The sequence below is a fragment of the Pelodiscus sinensis genome, chromosome 21 (genome assembly GCF_049634645.1).
Source record: "Pelodiscus sinensis isolate JC-2024 chromosome 21, ASM4963464v1, whole genome shotgun sequence".
In the NCBI taxonomy this organism is placed as follows: domain Eukaryota; kingdom Metazoa; phylum Chordata; order Testudines; family Trionychidae; genus Pelodiscus; species Pelodiscus sinensis.
Window position 1 is genome coordinate 3,296,402 of NC_134731.1, and position 22,575 is coordinate 3,318,976.

General features: G+C 40.1%; 1 protein-coding gene across 18 annotated transcripts in view; it reads right to left on the reverse strand.

Annotated features, from left to right (window-relative positions):
• NCOR1 (nuclear receptor corepressor 1) overlaps window positions 1-22,575 on the reverse strand; it is a 112,991-nt gene that overhangs the window by 46,403 nt on the left and 44,013 nt on the right. For 14 of the 18 annotated variants that reach the window (XM_075904320.1, XM_075904336.1, XM_075904335.1 and 11 more), the window contains 4 exons: window positions 10,548-10,678; window positions 9,548-9,753; window positions 4,667-4,729; window positions 210-349 (listed from right to left, as the gene is read on the reverse strand). In XM_075904320.1, coding sequence (XP_075760435.1) covers window positions 210-349; window positions 4,667-4,729; window positions 9,548-9,753; window positions 10,548-10,678 — 540 coding nt within the window. The remainder of the gene's footprint in view (window positions 1-209; window positions 350-4,666; window positions 4,730-9,547; window positions 9,754-10,547; window positions 10,679-22,575) is intronic. The other 4 variants (XM_075904334.1, XM_075904331.1, XM_075904327.1 and 1 more) reach the window with 1 other exon arrangement.

A 22,575-nucleotide genomic window follows, 5' to 3' on the forward strand; every position in this document is an offset into this window, starting at 1 on the left:
ACTGACCTTTAAATGTAAAGCAACCAATAACTCTAAGCTGTTTCACTGTAGGGGCAATGAAAAGCAGCCCCGAGTGCTAGAAGGTATCTGTTGCAGAGCAAAAATAGGTAAACAAACAAAACGGGGAGCTGAAGAAGTTTATCTTGTGAGCCTCAATGCCTAACTTTACATCAATCCCAATTTATCCAAAAATTGTTTAATCTACTCACTTTCTGTTTGTGCTGTTGAAGGAGATTGTCCAGGTTATGTCTCCTCTTATAGTTGAAGTAGAAGTTTTTACACTGAGCTTCGCTTTTAGTTCCAACCATTTTGGCTATTGCAGCCCAGTTGCGACCATGTTCCACTAACCCTGTTCAAACAAAATGCAAGCTTACTATTTACCATGCAAAATAATCAGACTAATAAGAAATCAAGTTAACCACATACAAATTCCACTTTAAAAGGTCTGACAAACCCAGAAGCATGAAAATAGGGTAAATCACACAGTCCTTAAAATGATTTGGTTCAATAATGAACCATTACCCAACAGATGGAAAACGGCCTCTGCTTCTTAAGGCGTAGTAAGATGCCTCTGAAGCTTTTATTTTCTAAGGTTTTGCTGATGTCTGAAACAGAACCAGTCAGCATCTTTCTTTTCATGTGCTCAGTGGCTAGGTTTTTGATTTACTGTAAATTAAAAATGTAATAGGCAAGAATTTACTAGTGCTGTAAAAAAAAAGTATCTTCACAGTTGCCTCTCCAGATGACACTGATTAAACAGCTGTTGTAATGGCATCATCCATTTTAATACTTGGATATTATGAACACTTCGCATTTCATCTACTACTGAAACATCCTACTACAGTCTACTCTGTTAAACTTTCATAAGAAAACAGTTAAGTCAAATTTTCTGGCAACACACCAAATAAAAATACCACTACATAAAGTTTCCCATGACAGATCACACTATTGGCTATCAAGTCCAGTATGTTTTCTTTGGCAGAGGAAGGTAAAAGCTTCATAGTGTCCTCACTTGAGTAGCTGTAACACTGCACAAAGGGCAAACAATTCCTGACCAAATCCAACTGTCAGACTGAAACATGACATTTCATTCTTATCTATATTTGGAGTTAAGCAGGCTACTGATTATAAGTTAGAGTCACAATAGTTGAGTCTACCCTTCCATAGCAGTGAATTCCACATCCAACTACATGCTGCAAGAAGGGCAATAAAAGCTTCTTTGCAAAGGGTGCAGGTGTGCTCTTCTAGTAAGCACAAGGTAAGCTACTAACTTATTACTTGCACAAAATACAATAGAAGCTAGTATGGTACTTAATAGTAAAATGAAAAGCTACATTTTTGGATGCAAAATCCCCATTTTGTTTCCTCAAGTGGTCATTTATGGTGTGATATAAGGTCCACTGACTTCAGTTGCTTTGGTTCAAGCTCTTAATTCAAGCTTTCCCCATCCAGTGTATAATGGGGGCAGGGGACTGGACTTGATGACCTTGAGGTCCCTTCCATTTCTGGTATTCTATGATATGTTGGTCTCATCCAGGGTTGGCAAAAGGGCCTCCGTGGGCTGGATCCAACCTGCCAAGCGGGTGGATCCGGCCCGCGGAGGCCCTGCGGCACCCCTGCCCCCAAGCCAATTAGGGTCTGGGGGTGGGGGAGCACACAAAGCCTCCTTCCACCCTGGAGCAGAGTGGAGAAGGCTTCGGGTGCTCCCCCAGGCCTTAATTGGTTGGGGGAGGGGGGGGAAGCATGCAAAGCTGCGCGCTGCTCACAAGGGCAGGGGAGCGGAGGAGGCTTTGCACGTTTCCCCGCCCCCAGGCCAATCAGGGCCCGGGGGCGGGGGGAGCTGCCTGAAGCTTCCTTCGCCCTGCTCTGCAAGTAGCCCACGGCACTTCAGAGTGTCACGTGCTCCTCGCAGGGCAGGAGGCGGCTCTGGGCGCTCCCCTGCTCCCAGGCCCTGAGGGTGGGGGAGCGTGCCAAGCCTCTTCGAGGGCATGGGTGCCTAGTGGGAAGGGGAGGCAAGGGGTAGCCCCGCCCCTTCCTGTTTAAGCCCTGCCCCTTCCAGGGTGGCCCAGGGCTACTTCAAAAAATTTTTTGAAGTGGCCACCAGGCAAAAATTATTGCCCACCCCTGGTCTCATCAGTACTTCCAAAAGCTCTTTATGAATGAAGAGCCTCCATTTTCAAACTGAAAATGAAATGTAGCAAGAGGTTGAGAGTATGTCTAAGGTCACGGAGAAGCAGTGGCAGAGCTAGAAATAAAACCTAGGTTTTATTCCCTGTGCTGCAGCCTATCTATAGACTCACATTGCCATCCCTATTAGGTTAACCTAATTCTTCCCGGGACGTAAAACTATTGGTCCCACATTCAATATTGCTATACACACCTAGAGAAAATATGTAAATACCACATACCACACAGTAGTTAGGATAAAGAGGATAAGAAATTCACACAGAGTATGAAGTATTATGAAGTATTTCAGATTGTAAAATTTAAAAATAAATTTAAATCTTATAAGCAGCATATTTTCCTTTTACGGTATCATTCCACAAAGCGTTAAGTATCATCTGAAAAGTACTAGTGATTAAAGCAGGGCTACTACTCAACAGCCTACCCGCGGCCTGTTTGTTTGCAGCTCATGGTGTGGTTTGGATTTACACGAGGCTCAACACGCGGCCTTCGGGTGGGAGCCAAAACAAAAAAAGTAGTCAATATAATGGTCTTCTGTTGATATGAATTTTAGTAGTTAAATTCCTGAACAGTCATTGCCCATTAAAAGTGCTGTCATATGGGTGGAAACCAAGTAAATACTGCATTTTATTAATATCAGCAGAGCTGACTTAAATGGGACCTGCATATTGTGTAGTCTTGCCTTAATCTTTGTATTCATGCCTGTCAGTGTGAAAACTATTTGCATAAATTTGCATGTATATGCAACCACACTTAAGTTGCAGCCCCTTGGCATGTGCTGTGAGTATCACTGTGGCCCCTGAGGCTTCCAAAGTTGAGTAACCCTGGATTAAAGAGAGTAAATAAACAGTTGCTCATTCAACTATGATGTCAAAAGCTAGAGCATATACTGTTTCTCCCCATTATAAGTGTCAGGTTGACTGTAGAAGCTGTCTATAATACATGTCAAACAAAAATCACCAGGTCTCTAACATCATCTCCTATTTCCTAAGTAAACTGAAAATAAATATTTGGAATATGCTGCCTTTGTAATGACACCACACAAAGAAAATATCTAAGACTAAAGACAGCATGTTTTCAAAATCTTGGACTCTGGATTCTTGGCCAAAAAACAGCACCCCTTCCCCTCCCCCTCTCCCTTTTCCCCTCTCTGAATAGAAAATTTATTCTAGACATATCTACTTTTGAAATGACAAAAACACATTTGTCTCTTATATAGTTTTAAATGATCAAATGACCACTCTTGATTATGCAAATCAATTTTCCTGTAAGAAAGCCCATAAGAAATCAGTTTAATTTATTAGGAAGTTTTGTAACTAAGGAATTTTTTTTTAAAGTTACTGAACTAGAACTTTTAAATGATTTCCAATGCTCTTACTAGGAAAGAGGTTTTTTCTGTCCTCTTTTACATCAAACTAGACCTCTGCCAAGAGGTATAAATGAAGTGACAACTCTACAAGGACAATATCACCACGTGACTGAAAACAGCAAACAGGTGTGAAAGGCTGACATGTTTTTGTTTGGTAGTTACACCAGAGAGCGCAAATATCAGCAAGGAGAGGCACTCCAGTTGCACTCAAATCGGCTGCAAAGGGTACTTTACGTAACCCATTTTCTATTTTTACAATTTGAACATAACTTGCAAGGAGGAAGTAGAAACAGGATGTGCTTAGTATTAGGCAGTGTTAAGTAGCACACACATTTTTATTTTAGTTTGAGGGCTATGCAACATCTATAAACCTGGGCAAGCACAAGAGGCTTACCTGACTCTTAAGAACAATTCAAGTTCTAAACGTGGAAGTGTACATAGTAAAACAAATCGTATTTCCATGGTATATTTAGAAGACTTTCTATGTGGAATTCAAACCTTTTCAGCTGTAACTAGAGAAAAAGCTTACAAATTCTTGTGGTATATTTTTAGCACAGAGCACTAAAGAACCCTGAGAATTAATAGTTCTTGGAAAAATCCATCCAGCTCCTGATTATACTAATTAAAAATACGACTTCCTGTTGTAGCTAATATCTATCACTTTCAGCTTCACTAGAGTTCAAATTATATGCACAACAACATTTAATATATTAAAATGTGAATTCCTTGCCAAGTTACAATGTAAACTCACATTTATGATAAATACGTAAAGGAATCTCTCTCATAGTAATTTACAAAAAGATGTTACTTTGTGCAAATTACAGATGCAAATATTCATACACATCAATGTCAGTTATATAGAGACTGTTCTATAAAACCATCTTCTATCATACTGTTGATGGGCACGGCTGTAAACTAAGCTTTTCCAAAAGATTGGTGAATCCTACAAAAACATCTAAATTTCCATGTTTGCTTAGAAGACAGGAGCAGATATCCACAAGCAACCAAAGAAAAAAAACTCATTTCAAATGCACAATGAAAGGGATTCCCCACCTCATTCATGCAGAGACTAATTCATAACCAGAAATGAAACCAAAGCTCTAGAAGGATTACCTTTTTTAGCAATTTCCATTTCTTCTTCTGTCCAGCGGGATGTCTCCACGGGCTCTGCAGAAGCTGAAATAGCAAAAACAGGGAGTCCCATCAGACAGAGAAAAGACCAGGATCCACCAATCACACATCCCATAATCTGTTTACATTAAGGCCTGTTCAAGCTATTTGGGAAAGCGGCCCAGGACCACAGGCGGTGGTCAGTTTCTATTAGACAAAGTTACAGGTGGGAACAGAGTCTTCATGCTCTCAGAGCAAGATGTTAAAGACTGAACTTGTCTACAAACCCACATGGTCAAAGTATTTATTCCTGGAAAATTCCTATGTAAAGTGGAAGAACAGAATATGGCCTATCTAGGTTATGAGTTTACATAAACAGCTCAAGAAAAGCACGCTCTGATATCTTGCATACTACTTGCTCCCCAACCTTCCTAAAAATAATGTACTACATTTCCCCCTAAACTCAAGTCCCATGTTGCAGTAGGGAAAACAGTTCTTATAGCACATTTCACGAAAACACCACCAATGAGCTATTCTGAAAGGTTCATGTACACTTAGTCACTAAAACAGGTAAGTTTTTGCTGTCATAAATAACTTTCTGGTCTGCCTGATAGTACAAGAGAGCCAGCCACCCAACAGGACTTACCATAAAATAACAATATCTAAAATTCTTGAGTATTAGTATTTTGAAAGCACTGAAGATTTCCACTAAAAGTAGGAACTCCTTTTTCCTCATATCTGTAAATTCTAAAGTATTTTCCTTACTATGCTACACTCCACAGAATCACTATAATACATTTATGTAATATTCTCTCCAATTTACTTCAAACACTGAGCAATTTGCTTACATCATTTGGATGTTGGGAAAATAAGTATCTCCATTTTACAGATGGTGAAGGATGTTAAATGATATGCCCACAGGTCACAACGCACATAAGTGACATCCAGAGCCACTAAGAATCTGGGAGTTTCTGATTCCCAGTCCTGTATTCAAGTTTCTAGGTTCATACTGGTCCTTTACATTCTGGAACTATAAACTGTCCAGTTACACAGTTATGGAGAGGCCTAACAGGAAATTGTCATGTATTAAAGCATCTCAGAAGAAGCCTTCTTGAAGTCAAAACTAATTCCTCATGCAATTCATGGTACTCAATATAACCACTGAAAACACAGAACCCACACAATTGTTTGCTAATATTTCAAGTTATAAATGAAAACAATCTTTGAAACATTCTAAATTCCAGCATTCGCCAACTGTCACATTAATGTTCTGCTGGGAATAAAAACAAAATATGGCCTTGACACAAATAGGTTGCCCGCAAGTCTCAGTGGAAGTCAAAGGTGACAAATGACTATTTGCATTTAATTTTTTTAAAAGCAAATCATTCCTGTAAAAATGTTTAACTCTTCTATAGACCTTATCTGTATGGCCGAAAGCTCGGATTTCTTGTTTTATTAAGGAGAGTACAGCCAGCACCATTTAATACATGGGAGAAACAGAAGCACGAGAAGATTCACTTCAGAATTACACAGCAGGTCAGTACAAGAACCAGAGGCAGAACACACTTCTCCTGACTCCCAGGCACTAAATCACACTGCTCACCTTAAAAGGCTACATGAAGTTGAAAGACAGAAATATTAAGAAATGCAAATAGAACTGGCACTTCAATACTGCCTTAGCATTTGCTACAGCCCTATGAAAATGTAACTGGTCTTTAAAACACCCTTGCAAAATGGTTAATCCCATTTTACAAGTAGGGAAATAAGGCAGCAAGATTAACTGATCTGTCCAGACTGTACAGCGACAGCAGCAGAGCTGAAATTACAACTCCAGAGGTTCCGGCTGTCACTTCACTAGACCCCGCTATCTCACTGCTTTCATAAAATAAAACATCCAACCCTCTAGACACACCTCTGAGCCTAAATGTTTAAAAGCAAAAAAGTGTTCAGCTCCACTGTTTTATTTTAGTGCCACATATATATGATAACCTACAATTATGTTAGGTGTTAAAGACTCTCTAGCCCTACCTCCCCTATTTGATGTGTGACCTTGGGTAAGTGAAAAGAGTTCTGTGCCTCCTTTTCATACCTCAAGTGAAGTTTATAAAATGGTGATCATACCCATTTTTTAAAGTTAATTGAGATTCTGAGATAAGCTACACTAATTAAGCATTACATTTATTTTAATATATTCCACAGCTGATTTTTAGAAAAAGGACAATTTTAGTGAAAGCAGATAGGCACCTTCCTTAAAAGGAAATTTTGTATTTTTCACATAGGCTCTACAAAAATCCCGTCAGAGCCTTTAAAACATTTATATGTAAAACGTTGCTGACTGTAATGTTGCAGAATAATATTCTCTCAGACTTCTACTGTAAGTCTATTTGCAGGCTCTAACAAAAACACACTATTGTATACTAGCCAAACAGAAAAAATGGAAAGTATTGCAAAACACCACAGACTGAAAAAAACAGAAAAACTAAAAAAAGAAAGAAACAGCCCAAAATGCAAAAGTATTTAAGGGGCTGTTTTATTGAGGTAATTCTATTCCACTGACTTCACATTTCAAGAAAGATGTGCAGAAATTGGAGAGAGTCCAGAGAAGAGCAACAAGAATGATTAAAGGCCTAGAGAACATGAGAGAAGACTGAAAGAATTGGGCTTGTTTACTTTACAAAAGAGAAGATTGAGAGGGGACATGAGAGCGGTTTTCAAATATCTAAAAGGGTGTCACAAGGAAGAGGAAGAAAAATTGCTCTCCTTGGCCTCTGAGGATAGGACAAGCAGCAATGGACTTAAACTGCAGCAAGGGAGGTTTAAATTGGACATTAGGAAAAACTTCCTGACACTGGAATAAATTGCCTAGGGAGGTTGCGGAATCTCCATCTCAGGAGATATTTAAGAGCAGGTTAGATAGACAACTATCAGGGATGGTCTAGATGGTACTGGGTCCTGCCCTGAGGGCAGGGGACTAGACTTGATGGCCTCTCAAGGTCCCTTCCAGTTCTAGTGTTCTATGATTCTGCGGAAGAGAGTAAAAAAGCTAATTACTTAGCATCCTGAAGCCTCTTCTCCTATACTCATTTCCAGCATATCAATTTCCTACACTCATCTGGACAATCATAAGCAAAGAAATATGAATAAAAGTTTAAAAAAATCCTGGTAGTAGTACACCACACACCCATTCAGGAGACAAAACACAAACAATTAAAAGGGCAAAATATTCTCCCTCTGCTTTCTCTCTGGATTTGGTGTCACTCTGGTTTAATATTGTTCTGAACAATGTTCAGACTTTGCAGACAGCTCAGCCTCTCCAAAGAAAAGAAACCCCTCATTCCCCCCCAATTTATCCTTGTTTTTATCTGTCATTGTGCATAGTACAGAAAGCATTATCAGCGAACAGAAATCAGCAAAATAAAAGGTAGGTAACATGGATAGGGCAGCATAAGTATTCAATCCACTCAAAAGCTTTCAAATGCGGGTTTTCATAAAACTGCAAAAAATATTTAAAGATTATACTTGTCCTAGTTTGAGAACATGGAAACAAAAAGGAGGTCATACCTGCTGAGATAAATGCACATGGCAATCTTTGATGTCTACAATTTAATGAGCACTTCTTTTATAGTGCTCTTTCAGGAGGCTCAGACTCCTTGAGCAATAACCAGAGAAAGCTTTGCTTAAAAACTCTTAATAGACCAAATCAGTAGAATTCTGGTGCACTCAGCTGCCACCAACAGCAGGCAGTTCGAAATAATGGGGGGGGGGGGGGGGGAGAGAAGAGATTCTTACCCTAGTTATTGGTACTTTTGTACTGTGAATACTACTTGCAAGCTAGAGAACAGAGCTCAGTTTGACCTCTGGGGAGAGAAAGCTCAGGTAATAGAATAGTGCCATTTACTGACAGCTGTCACCTTACTTAAATGCTTTCTTGGTTAATTACTATATTTCTAATGCAGATGCCAGTGCGGCTCTGTTTCCTTCACTTCCTTGTTTCTGCATCAGCAATAGGGACGTGCGCACCTCTAGGAAAGCAACCAGCAGCAAGAGATTGTATCCTGTTTACTGGTATGCGCCACTAAAATAATACTTCACAGAATATTCCTTAGCTTCATAATGACTTAAACAAAATCAACCAGAGATCCATTCAAGACAATAAATATTGTGGTAAATCAAATTCCAGGACTAAGTTGCTTGTTAGTAACATCTAGGGCTAGGTTCTGCAATTGGATCTAAATTAATACAGTGATCTGCCTGTGCAGTTCCATTTGAAGACCCTAGCAATAACCCTACAAAGTGAGAAAAATTGCCTTTGTACAGTATGACAACTACAGGTTGAACCTCTCTTGTCCAGCACCGTAGGGACCTGACGGGTGCCAAACCAGATCATTTGCTGAACCACAGAAGTTCAATATTGTCTAGCAGCATCACCAGCACTTCCACCATTTACTGGGCTCTTAGAAGACATTTAGGGGTAAATTAGAACTAAAGTGCAGAACTCTGAAAGCCAGATCTGGTGGCTGTAAACAAACTTTACAGGACCCTGGGAACCTTAGTCACACCCTTGATAAGTGGACATCCGGCTAACTCAAATCATGCTGGATCACAGATGTTGCTAGACCTGACAGCGCCAGACAAGAGAGACTCAACCTGCACTATACTGGCATTTTCTCAAAGTTTTGACAATGGATTTGATTTGTATGTATAATGCTCACTACAGATTCATGTTATTAGATGTTTAATACTGGCTGATGGTCTTGTCAATAAAAGACTAGAATTGAAAAATGTCAGTGTGTCTAAAAAGGAAATGTGCAGTATACATAAAGAATGATCCCCTATTGATAAAGTGCCTTTCTGCCAGATGGATTCTAACTAAACACTACTCACAAGGTTCTGGTGGGGGAGGAAGAGGTGGTGGTGGCTCTTCAGTAGCAGCAGCGGCAGCATTAGCTGCTGCAGCTTCATTTGTCATGGATCTGGTGATCCTACCCTTACGACGACCTTGACTGTTGGCAGTTTTTCGGCCCCTAGGGGCAGCCTGTTCTGTTTCCTCTGGTGCAATTTCCATTTTGTCCTTCTCTTTGGTGTTCTCTCTGGAGAGAGACAAAAGTTAAAAGAAAAGTTTCCAACCCTGATATCAGTAAAGAGTATACTTTCTAGGCAGACATTGGTGAAACTGAATCGTAGATGTCAGAACCGACTAAGCAGTAAAATGGGCTCCTCATTCCCACCCCCATCCAAATTTATTTAAAAATAAATGCAGCTGTAATCTTAAGCTAATTAAAAACCAAAAGAAAAAAATATCATTTCCTTACTGATAGTACCAGGTATGTTGGTTTTTTGGACTTTAATAGAATGTCCATTTTCATATAGAAACACACACCAGCAGCGTTAATGGGCCACTTCACCTTGAATGGTCCCTTAACGGTATTAATTACTTATGCTAAATAATCTGTTCCACCTTCTACTTACTATGGTGCCCTGAGTACATTTCTGAAACCTAAAGAGCAGCTCTGTGTAAAGATATTACCTCACCGTACACTGTTTCTCTAATACCGTGACCTACATGCTATAACAACTCTGCAGATACCAGCAGCAAATATTGTAAACAATAAACTTCAGAACAGCAAGAAAAAGTCCATCTAAACTTCAGAGATTTTCCATTGATCTGATTGGTCCAAGGCTGAGAGAAACAGATATGCCACAGACCAATTCTTTATGCATTCTGCAACAATTCAACTCTAAATAACTATATCCGATATGAAATCAACTATGAGGTTTATTGCTTTCATTTAATGCCAATCCTGTTTATTTTAGGAACAAAAACTAGCCAAGAGTAACTGTATTAGAAAAAAGTCAAAACATTTCTCTCATTACATGTACGTACTTAGATTCCTCTTTTTCATCCTTTTCCTCTTCATCTTTCTTTTCTTCCTCTTTTTTTTCTGTTTTTTCTGTTTTCTCCTCTTCTACTTTTTCTTCTACCTTTTCTTCTTGTGAAGGACGTGCAATTTGCTGCTGAAATGAAAAGTCGACACACTAAGGCTACAAAAAACACTGAACTAGGTAAAGGAGATGCATTTTTATCATAATAGTACTTATACCATTCATTTTACTGAATGGAGTTAAAGATTTTACATTACAATCTTCATCTCAACGTACATATCAGCTTAAGACGTTGGGACTGAATTACCGAGTTTTTACAGCAACAGGGACATCTGCAAATTAAAAATAATGGAGTGGTTTGGCAGACCCGGTGGCATGGATCAATCTGCCGGTAGCCTTGAAGTTTGTCAGCCACCATATTTTGAATTTTTCTGTCAGTCCCTTTCAATGAGTCATTCTTTTTGACTAAATCTGTCTGAATGTTAGTAACCTTGGTTTGGGAAAGTACTACTTTTTATTTTGTAGATTCCATGGATGTACTGCCCTCTTCAGTAGAATTAGTACAGTGATAGTGAAGACACAGTACACACGTTATTCTTTGTTCTGTCTTCGCAAACAAATATGTATATTCTGTCCCATACAGCATAATATGGAAGGTGTTACGTTAAAGAGCGCATCATGGAAGCCCAACACATGAAGCCTGAAAATTAACAGCTGTAACAAATAAGTTTCACGATAGCATTTAGGGGATGTCTAATCACAAATCTTTAAAAATATATATTTCAAGAGTAGCAATATTAACATGCTCTATTTTACAACAGTAACACATGATGGTTTACAAAAACAAAAGATGTGCGACCAGTGTTCTCTGTAACCCGCATGCTTGTGCAGCCACTCAGGAGAGATTCAAATGCCGCCTGCCTAGCTAATTAGTAGAGCTAGTTTTTTATTTGTTGGTTTCTAGTGGTGATGCACATTTGTACATGCCTCGGTGCAGATAAAAACGTATTCTGCACATGGATGGACAAGATTAGCGGGAACACAGTCTACCACCATTAATATTATGTACAGATCTAACTGTTCTAACAGTAGTCAGCAGTATTAAGCACTAAATTAGGAATTTCATATTTCACTATATTATTTTTAGCAGTTGGGAAGGAAAGGTATAGTTTATAACTGTTAAGTTTTCTTCAATGACAGCAACATATATAGCTTTACAGCCATGGGATGCTGACACACAAAAACAATTTGCCAATATCAGAGTGATTATAAACAGGCTCCTGCATGCTGAACAGAATAGCTATACGAATAGTGTATTTATGCAGTCCTAAATTAACAGTCATTCTAGCCTTAACTTTGTCTAGAAGCCTGGGTGAGAATCTGCTTCTGACAAGGTAGTATGATGCCATTAGCTTCAGCCACCAGCACTCCATATAAACCAATATCATGTTTATTATCCACTTATGGCCACACATGCAAGAATCCGTTGTGTACCAATTCTTAAAATAGTTCTAGCTGACGCTCAACATTTAGTTCCCATTTTCAATACTCTGTTGGGTTACTGCACCTAGAACACATCATAGAAACTAAACTGTCCTTGCTTCTTACCAGCTCAAATCACATCTACAATTCAAACCCACCTTTATCACTTTTACTGTTCTTCATTTACATGATACCAGCATGTTATTCTGATGAAAAGCAAGATCTCCACATTCCCATTTCACAAGTTTATCTTTAGTATCCACGTCCAAATCCTTGCAACCAGCTTGATAATAGCAATTGCTGAAATCTATTTACATTTATTTCAAGACAGCATAGGTCTCAGTTTGGACTGTTGGACTATTCTACTAGTAGCCTGATAGAAATGAAGATATTTAAAGAGGCTTTCATTCTTCCTCCCTACTGTCTTCAAACATACTATTTTACTGTCTTTTTTATATTTCCCTTTAGCTATTGCCTTTGTTACCTGTATAACTAGGTCACCTATGAATCTACAACTGAAAGCTATGGGGCAAATGTGTGTCATCATCCCCACTCCTCTTCCCTTCAAAAAACACTGAATGTCCCTGTCTGGCTTAGTTATGAGGACTAATCTAACATTTACCAACTCATCTCTCTCATGCTGTTTCCAGATGGGTTGAAGAATATATAAAATGTGTTAACGGGGAAACACTTCATAATAAATTAAGAGCTGGATCCTTAAAGGAGGTTGTAAAAATATATTCTTCACAAGCATAAGCTTTCATGACCTTACGTTTCTGGCTGCATTGCAGCCTTTGTTACCAAGTGCTCTCAGGATGTTACCTCAAAGAGGAGAGCACCCCTTGTGTGGGTCTAGTAATGCCAAGCTGAATGCCAGATACAGGTTTCACCGCATTTTAATTACATGTATATCTGCAGCACATGTGCATATTTCATTACATTTTAGCATTTGTATCTACACAATGTAATTATATGAGCAATTAAACTTCATGCTTGAGAGTTCTAAGCATGTGATGATCAGGGAGGAATTCCCTGAGCTCAGCACTGTACAATTATTAAATTTCAGTTATTTATTAGGTGCAGCATTGAGGTGGTTCTCCTTTGGAAGCAATGCTTAGTTACTTCCCCAGCACCTGGCAAGATGAACTGTAAAATCCACTCGGGCCATCCCAATGGACTTTTATTAGTAGTATTGTGATAATACCAAAGGATCCCAATCAAGGTGTCAGTGTGGTAGGTACTAACTATACAATTAGTCATCACCATAAAGACTGTTCCTGCTCCCAAGGGCCTGCACTCTAAGTTGTGCTCTGGGCAGTACTCCAATTTGAGAAACCAGATCTTAGATCCTCGAAGATTGTTTCCTTTGACAATATAAAAATATTTTTAAATTAAGTCACTATGTATACTATTGTTTGGAAAAACTCTCAAAACTGTTGATTAAAGCAGGAAAAATGTCTGTAAGCAAATATCTCATATGGGAAGAATGATTGCTTCCATCAGCCAGTTTCTATACATTAAACATTCCAAAAAAGAAATAACTGGGAGTAGCTTGTTAACCAGTACATAGGAATAGCGCGCCTCCTACCCCCACCCCAGAAGACTGGGAGAACCACCCTCTCCCTTGGCTGGAGTGGCCCCTGCCCATGGTGAGGAGGAGGGGCACTGCAGCCTAGCTGCAGCAAGCGAAGGGGCTGCTCCAGCCCGGACCCATCTGGTCTCCCCTCCCCACATGCTCTGCCTTTAATTAGTTAACCGGTTAAACACTATGTTTAACCATTTAACCAATTACATGGAATTTTACAATTCTCGCTTGTATTATGTAAACTGATGTGTAGGTGCAGGTACTGTAAATTAATACATTACATTTACACCCAAACAAGTATTCTATTAGAGTTGGTTTATAAACCCTGGAAAATTCACGGAAGGTTAAAGCCTACTCTTTTTCTATTTGTACTTAAGTAGCGCACCACAAACAAATTATTAGAACTGAACAAGCACTTGAACATGCATAGCAGTATAACAGACCAAATCTCCCCCTGTAAACATTCACTACTGCACGTATGCTTACTCTGATGTATAGCTGCATTTCATTTACTACAAAGGAGGTAACGGTATGATCTAACTGATGACTAGATGACCCTTGCTGCCCCTTCTAACTCTGATTCAGCCCTAAAAATCACATAACAGAGAAGGGGAAGAATATAATATGGGATTGAGTACAGAGCAACCCCACTATAAGTCTTCCCAGGATACAATGGTTCCGCACTAATGTCATTGACGCGTGTAGGAAATGATGCATTATAAATCCTCCCATTCCCCACTCACGTCACAAGGGGAAAAAAAATGTGCAAATGGAAATCAGCCGCAGGAAAAAAAAATTCCCTGCTTTACTTCACTTCGCTAGACAGTCACATTTTTTTTGGAACATCTTGCACAGATAATGGGGATGTCCTGTAATTCATGAGTCTTGAAGGCAATACTGTATTTGTATACACTTTATGCACTGCATATGCATGAGTAGAGCTCAAGTGCCGCCTCAGAAGGCTGTCCTGAGAAGGGACTTGGGACTGATGGAAAAGGTAAGTGTCGGATTCCAGAAGGCGGAAGCAAGTATACAGGCATGCGGGGGAGAAAGCAAGCGGACAAGCAAGCCGTCTTAGCTAACAAGTTATGCACATTAACGGTAGCCTCCAGGAGATAGAGCCCAATTCCAGAAGAATCTCAGTGACACTAGGAAAGTGGACAGTCCTAACACACACCCTGATGCCTAGAAAACATGGTAGTCAATTCAAAAGCCTTGCTTGTGCGGATTCAAATCAGACTCAGACTTAAACTGAAAAACATGCTTTAAGATCCACACATACATATACACATAAAAGATTCACTCACACTCCTTCAAAAAAAGTTAAACGTTAAGCACTTGGGGAATTTTCCTCTGAATGCAATGAACATTTTGCCTACATTTTGCAGAAGTCTTTGAATAAAGTCCGTGTCCTCCTATGTGCAGATACAACACAGAGTCAGCATGATTTTTGTTATTGGGGGTTTTAAGTAAGGCTCTTAATACTAAATCATTGTGTTGTTGCTGCATGTCTAAATATAGATCAAGACAAACAAGAATTTTGGTAACTATTAAATGTCTCAACAGGATCTGAAAATGAAGAGGACGATGAGGAAAGTTTTTATTTTATTTCCCCAGGGGCTGTAGAAATACCACAAGGCTCCTTCATTTAGCAGAGGCAGCAGATGTCCTAGGCACATAATTTTTATATTTAATTTATTTTATATATAAACTAAATGCTTTTGAGTTTTTAAAAATGTGAACTGGAGTAGATACTAATAGCTAACTATTATTTATAACCTTCCTGTAACATACTGATAACTGTTCGTTGGTTATTCCAGGTATTCCTTTAACACTGTCAGTGACACAAGCGGAGGTAAATGTATTTTGATTGTGCTAGATAGTACAGTACAAGCAGCAAAGAATTAAGATGAACTGCAGCTTCAGCAAAAAGCTTTTACCTGCGTAATCTAACACTGCACATGGTTAATAGGTTTAAATCAGTTTTTCACCCTGAATTTTTATAATGCAATGTTCCATTGGGCAAAAACAGGTTAAAACACAAACCTTATAAAGCTGAAGCCTCAGTCAACGACGTACCTGCACATTCATCTGTCGATTAAAACTCTTACTATCCACACCACAAGGGTCAGGCTCTAATGCAAAATCAGACTCAAAAGCACAAAACCCCCAGCACATCATCACATAGTCCCTTAACACGGGCTGGTTGACCCAGCAACGTGTTTATTCCAGGCAACTTTGTCATCCTGCCACAAACTGGCTACGGAAGAATTGCCCATCTCACATGTAAGCTTCTAATCTCACAGGGGTTACTCGAGGTAATCCCCACTGAGCTGTGTTTGATTGGCTGTCACAGAAGTACAGCAAGTTTCTGTTTAGTCAGATCACTGGACTGCACCACCTGCTGCAAAAACATATGGATTGGTCCATAGACCTTCACATATGCTGACAGTGCAGCTATACTATGGAAAAGTACATTTCCAAATTACTGATCATCGTTTTCCCCCAGTCTCCATTCAAATTTTATTCCAAGCTTTTAAAATACTGCCATGGGCTCACAAATTAATCTTCTGCTTTTCCAGTAAAGCAGACTTTATTCAGATCCTCTAAATTAGAGTAATGCACATTACACACTTCAAGGCCAATGTGAGATAGGAACTGTAATAAGAGCTTTATTTCCTTCCTAGTTAATCAATAATTTGGCTTCAAAAACTACTGATTCAACCAAACCAACAACTGGATGGTTTTTTGAAATACAAGCAACTAAATCTTCTCATTTCACTCTGATGTGGTTAAACTATTGCTTCTTTTCCTCCTCTTGTGTGTGCGCAAATCGTAAACTGAAACTTGGTTGTTGTGCCCTGGTAGCTGTTACTTGTGGGCTTCCAGTATGTCTCAGTATTCACACAGCCTGTAATCACCACTTCGCAGAAGGGAGTGATAAGCTAGAGGTTCTCTGGTGAGCATACTTTTTTAAGTCTCAACATTCCGTCTGTTCTTATCAGAATATCCCTTCCCATTAGGTGGTATTTTGCACCCAACCAGACTTTATTTGCATCTATGCCACTTTCTAATCTGAAGAAAGAACCAAGTTTTTCCTTGATTTTCAAAAATCACATGTGCTACAAGACACTGAAATTACTCGCCCATGAAGTCTGAAAAATCTAGTTACAGAAGTTTAAACTATACCTTTATTAGAAGTCTTTCCTTTTCTAGATTTAACTAAACATAAACACGTGTCTCAACACACACTAAACTCCACACTTGATAAGAATGTCATATAGCACTCATGGGCTTCAAAACAAACATCCATTTAAGACCGAGGGTGATGTTGGCCAAGTTTAAATAGTTGCAATTGTACTGGCTAAGAAAATATTAGTTTAAAATCATAACTGCGAGTAAAAGCTGTGCAACTGTAATATCTTTATGCCCTCTACTGGAGAGTTGTATCCTACCTGCACTGGCTTTTTCACTGCACTTGCTTCTAACTGCTATGACCCTGTCTGCAAGGATGCTTCCTTTGAAGCTCCTATGTTGCCAGCATGACAAGATCCTGGGTGGGGGCTTCCTAAACCCCATCATCATCATGCAGTTGCAAATCAGACACAAAGATTTTTGCTGTAACTTACAGATAGAGAGACTATAACAGCTTTTTAGAAAAATAAGTTGTGGAAAGGGGAGCTGGAAAGGATAAGATTAATTAATAGAGAAGGGCCTCCTATTTGCTTTAATCTTAATGGATAATCGTAAGTAAAGTTTTTGACATACCACCCTGCACTGGCCTGAAAAAAGGTTGTTAGTGTGTTCATCACGATGTTTCAGTAGGATAGCCAAATGAGAGTCATTTTTTCCAGAGGGGAAACAAGATAAGCCTTCAAAAAATTCACATTTCATTTGATACAAGTATCTACATTTCAGTTATATGTAAAGAAATTATATTAACTGTAAATGCAGGTATTTGACAGTTCCAGAACAGAGTTTTCTATAATTTTCTTTGTTAAAAGAAAGCAAACACAGTTCTGAGGTGAGCAAGACCAACAGAAAAACCTAAAATACATCTCAACTCCATAGTTCAGATACCAATGTGTTCTTGCTACTTCGTGTGTAGATAAGGCTACCTACAGTTTCCCATAATTCTGACATTTATAACTTGTCCATAATATTTAATTCAGGCTGACAAGGCCCCTATTTCTAAGAATTAGGCCTATTTAACTTGACTCATAAGTAGTCCCAGTGCATGTTTCCAAACTATTGCACAAAAAGCAGAGTTAACTTTTAGGGGGAGGGCATTACTATCAGGCAAATTATGTATTTTATCAGATATTTAGGCATCAATCAGAGCTAAAGACAAGGAAGTTCATAAACCAGCTCTTGTACATTTCATTAAAAGATAGCCTGCCTGCACACCAAACATGAGTTAAATTGTACAACCCAAATTTGCTCATCTTATCCAAAAATACATTAGCAGTTTTGAAAGGTTACAGTGAGTTATCCTGCAAATAGCAAGTCTTGACTATAGTAATAAGCTCTTGGGGGATGCAACCCACTTCATCAGATGCATTTGACAAAGTGGATTCCAACCTACGAAAGCTTATGCCCAAAGATATCTCTGTTAGTCTTTAAGGTGCCACGCACTCCTTGTTGTTTCTGCTGAAACAGACTAATACAGTTACCCCTCTGAAACCAGTGACACATTAAGTACTATACACAAGAACTAACGCACTAACTTCAGGATGAAATAGCGTCGACCCCACCCTCATGGTAAAATGTAGTCTACCAATCCTAAAGACCTAAGTGGTATAGCACACCAAAAAATCTCATACTGTACTTGTTTTTTGAAATGCAATCATAGTTAAATACTAATAATCAGGAACAGGTTATTGGTACAAAGTACACACAAATTCCACCAGCTCTGCAACATTGTAAACTGGTATCAGTAAATGCAGGCAATTTTGTTTAACACCTTGTGCAATAGCTTATTGGTAGTAATCTTTATTAGTACACAAGAATAAAAATGTAAGTTAATTAACCTGTCTTGTGTATTTTCAAAGTTTCAAACCAAAGTGAAAAGTAAATTAGGGTTTTATAGTTTCCTAGTTTTAATAATCTATGATATTTAACATTGTTACTAAGGCAATTTTTGTTACTCCTCGAGTATTTCAAAACTACTTTGTCTTATGCATCACACTTGGTTGTACCAGCATTTCCCAGTAGTCTGTATATTGGTCTGAGAAACCAGACAAAGGGATTTTCTGGGCTTCAATTTCATGGTGACTGCACACATTTTGAGCAAATCTGACTTAAGTCAATACAGACAGTCCCTGGGTTACGTACAAGATAGGGACTGTAGGTTTGTACTTAAGTCGAATTTGTACTTAAGTCGGAACTGGCGTCAAGATTCAGCCGCTGCTGAAACTGACCAGCGGCTGACTACAGGAAGCCCGAGGCAGAGTTTCTCTGCCCCAGGCTTCCTGGAATCAGCCGCTGATCAGTTTCAACAGCAGCTGAATCTGGACGCTTGGGACAGAGCAGCTGGGGCAATGCCGGGTAGGTCTCCACAGCGCCGCACCTCAGCGCTGCGGGGACCAACTCCGCAGCACCCCAGGTGCTCTACCCCAGGTGTCCCCAAGTCAGCTGCTGCTGAAACTGATCAGCAGCTGATTCCAGGAAGCCTGGGGCAGAGCAACTCTGCCTTGGGCTTCCTGGAATCAGCTGCTGGTCAGTTTCAGCAGCGGCTGACTTGGGGACGCCTGGGACAGAGCAGCTGAATCAGGACTCCTGGGGCAAAGCACCTGGGGTGCTGCTGGGTTGGTCCAGTAGCACCGAGGAGCGGCGCTGCGGGACCAACCAGCAGCACCCCAGCTGCTCTACCACAGGCGTCCGCGAGAAAAGCCTGGTCTGCTGGGGGGGGGGGGGGGGGGTGCACTAGCTGTGCCCTCTCCCCCCCCCCCCCAGCAGACCATGGAGACAGTGGCGGGACTGAGACGCGCCACGGTGCCGCCACCCTGGTCCTCCGCAGCTTTGCTCCGCGTCTCCCTGGTCTGCTGGGGGAAGGAGGGAGGCCCCCCAGCAGACCAGGGAGACGTGGAGCAGCTTTTCTCGCCCCGGAGGACGTGGGCGGCGGGACCTTGGCGCGTCTGGGCGGTCCCGCTACCCGCGTCCTCCGGGGCGAGAAAAGCCCCATTCGTAAGTATGGATCCGACTTAAGTCGGATCAGCGTAACTCAGGGACTGCCTGTACTCCCCATTTGGAATTATCAGAATCTAAAAGCATCAATCACGTAGTGATGACTTGAATACCATTTGTAGCAAAATATTAACAATAATGCATGTTTACAGAAAAGAGCTGGCAAAGTATGTAATGTCTCAATACAATCATCTTATCTAGCAGTCAATGATTTGTCCTAGGGTGTTTAGCTTGGATCAAAGATCAGTTGATGCACATTGACTTCCCTTGAAATGTGTGGCCACCTTAGCAAGGGAGGAAAAACTCTGTAAGATGGCTATTTTTTAAACCTAAGGATAGTAGCAGGAATTTAATTGAAAACAACTTTACTGCATCAGTAAGGACAAACATCTGAAGTGTTGCCCATTTTAATAGGTATGCTGGAGCATATTTACAGTTGGTGTTTTCCGGATCTGTTTTCATGTGTGACTATTCATGATGTTAATCATTAGATTAACTAATCAGCAACAGAATTCCTTCTTCATTCAAAGAGTTTGTCAAAGTCTATGCGCCAATTTAAAATGTATCAATATTTTGCTGCATGGACTTATGCAAGTCACATGAGTCAATATTTTCAATACAAGAATGAGTCAGAACACCTTTGGATTAACTATTCCAGGAATAGTTAAATGCTCTAGGCAGAAGGGCACAGCACTATATGATAGTGTGAGAGGGCAGATTTCTTGCGCTATGTCACTACAAGATCTGCTTTAACTATCAGGAATTGGCTAAACCGTTAAAAAAATCTGGCTCCTATTGACAGCTTACTCTCCCCATTTGCTATAGCTAGTCTGATCAATGCCTTGTACAAATGTTAAGCCATATTTTCTATGACACGCTTTTGAGGTTGACACTAGGGATGTTAAATATCAGTTAATTGAATAGCCAAGTAAGCTCATGGATTCTTATTGGTTAGTCGATTATTCTAGTCCCTGAGGGCAGGCCCAGCAGCTAGTGCACTCTGGCCTTACTCCCGAAGAGACCCCTGCCACTCTGCACTGCTGCCTCTATATTAGAGGCAGCAGCATAGGGTGCCAGGCAGAAGCTGGTCTGAGAGGGAAACCATTTTAAAGACAAATCCCGTCATGGACTGGCTGCCTGTCGCCCTGTGCTGCTACCGCCCTGTTTGGGAGCAGGGAAGGGGTGTCTGAGCGTCTGAACCCAGTGTGAACCAGAACTGAGCCAGGCTGCCTACCCGCCCAGGTCCTAATATACTTTAAATGAAGTGGAGGTAAGTCGTGGACCCAGCATGAGCCAGGACTGAGTTGGACTGCTGGCCAGCCTGCTAAAAAATGTACTGGCTGGGAAGGGTGGGGGTGGGGTGCAGGGAATGTGTGTCGTCTATAGCATTAACCTATAAGCTTTTACTGATCGGTTAATCGACTACTCTATTACATCCCTAGTTCACACTTCCCCAGCTTACAACTCACTCCACATCTGTGCAGGTGCTATACTTCAAAGTCTCACCAATTCTTCCTTTTCAGTAATGTTACCAGGATGTGACTGATTTCTGAAGACTAGTCATTTCTGTGGCAAACTAAAGACTAAATCTTGGGGTCTTCCAACTGCAACAGTTCTATAATTTCATCTGTCTAAAAGAGACTCTGAGAAGCTGGCAAAACTGAGCTTCAGTTTCCATGAAGGTGTTTCATATTTTGTCAAGGCGTTTTGTCTACTATCATTTCTGGTTGTCAGTATCAGTAACGAATCTAACTGATGCAGTCATTACATGCAGTTCTTTGACTATCTGATGTGCAGACCATAGTTTCCTTATTACCTTGCCTATGCTAATACACTTTGCTTTCTCTGATACTTTTCAAAATGCATTTCAGAAGAATGAATGTCTGAAACTGACTTGTCCCATATCCAATATTGTGTTCTTCCTCCCCATTTTCCAACAAGCATTTTAAATGTCTTCAATTTTCTTAACATTACTTTCAGATTTCCATGTTAACCCTAGCAGCCTACTAAAAGTATTTCTTATAATAAATATATTGCTTTCTTCCTCTTTAAAGAAATCCTGAATCAACAAATTGTTTAATTTATGGCTACGTCTACACTGGCATGATTTTCCGGAAATGCTTTTAATGGAAAAGTTTTCCGTTAAAAGCATTTTTGGAAAAGCGCGTCCAGATTGTCAGGACGCTTTTCCACAAAAGCACTTTTTGCGGAAAAGCGTCCGTGGCCAATCTAGACGTGCTTTTCCGCAAAAAAGCCCTGATCGCCATTTTTGCGATCGGGGCTTTTTTGCGGAAAAATCTCTGCTGTCTGCACTGGCCCTTTTGCGCAAAAGTTTTTCGGAAAAAGACTTTTGCCCAAACGGGAGCATCATAGTATTTCCGCAAAAGCACTGACAATCTTACATGAGATCGTCAGTGCTTTTGCAGAAATTCAACCGGCCAGTGTAGACAGCTGGCAAGTTTTTCCGGAAAAGCAACTGCTTTTCCAGAAAAAGTGGCCAGTCTAGACACAGCCTACATGTATTTACATAACTGATCTATTTTTCTACTTGCTACTAAATGTCAGTGACTTTCAGCCTGACCACTAGAAAATGATCGCTATTAATTTTTACTTTTTGACTCATGTTGACAAGTGAAGTGGTTATTATTTTCTAATAAACATATGTTCGATCTAATGTCCATTGCCTCCACTAAATGATTTAATAGGTCTGACCCCAATTTGCATTGCTGGACGCTCAAGCAAAATGAAATGCCTTAGTGAAAGCCACAAATGAGCA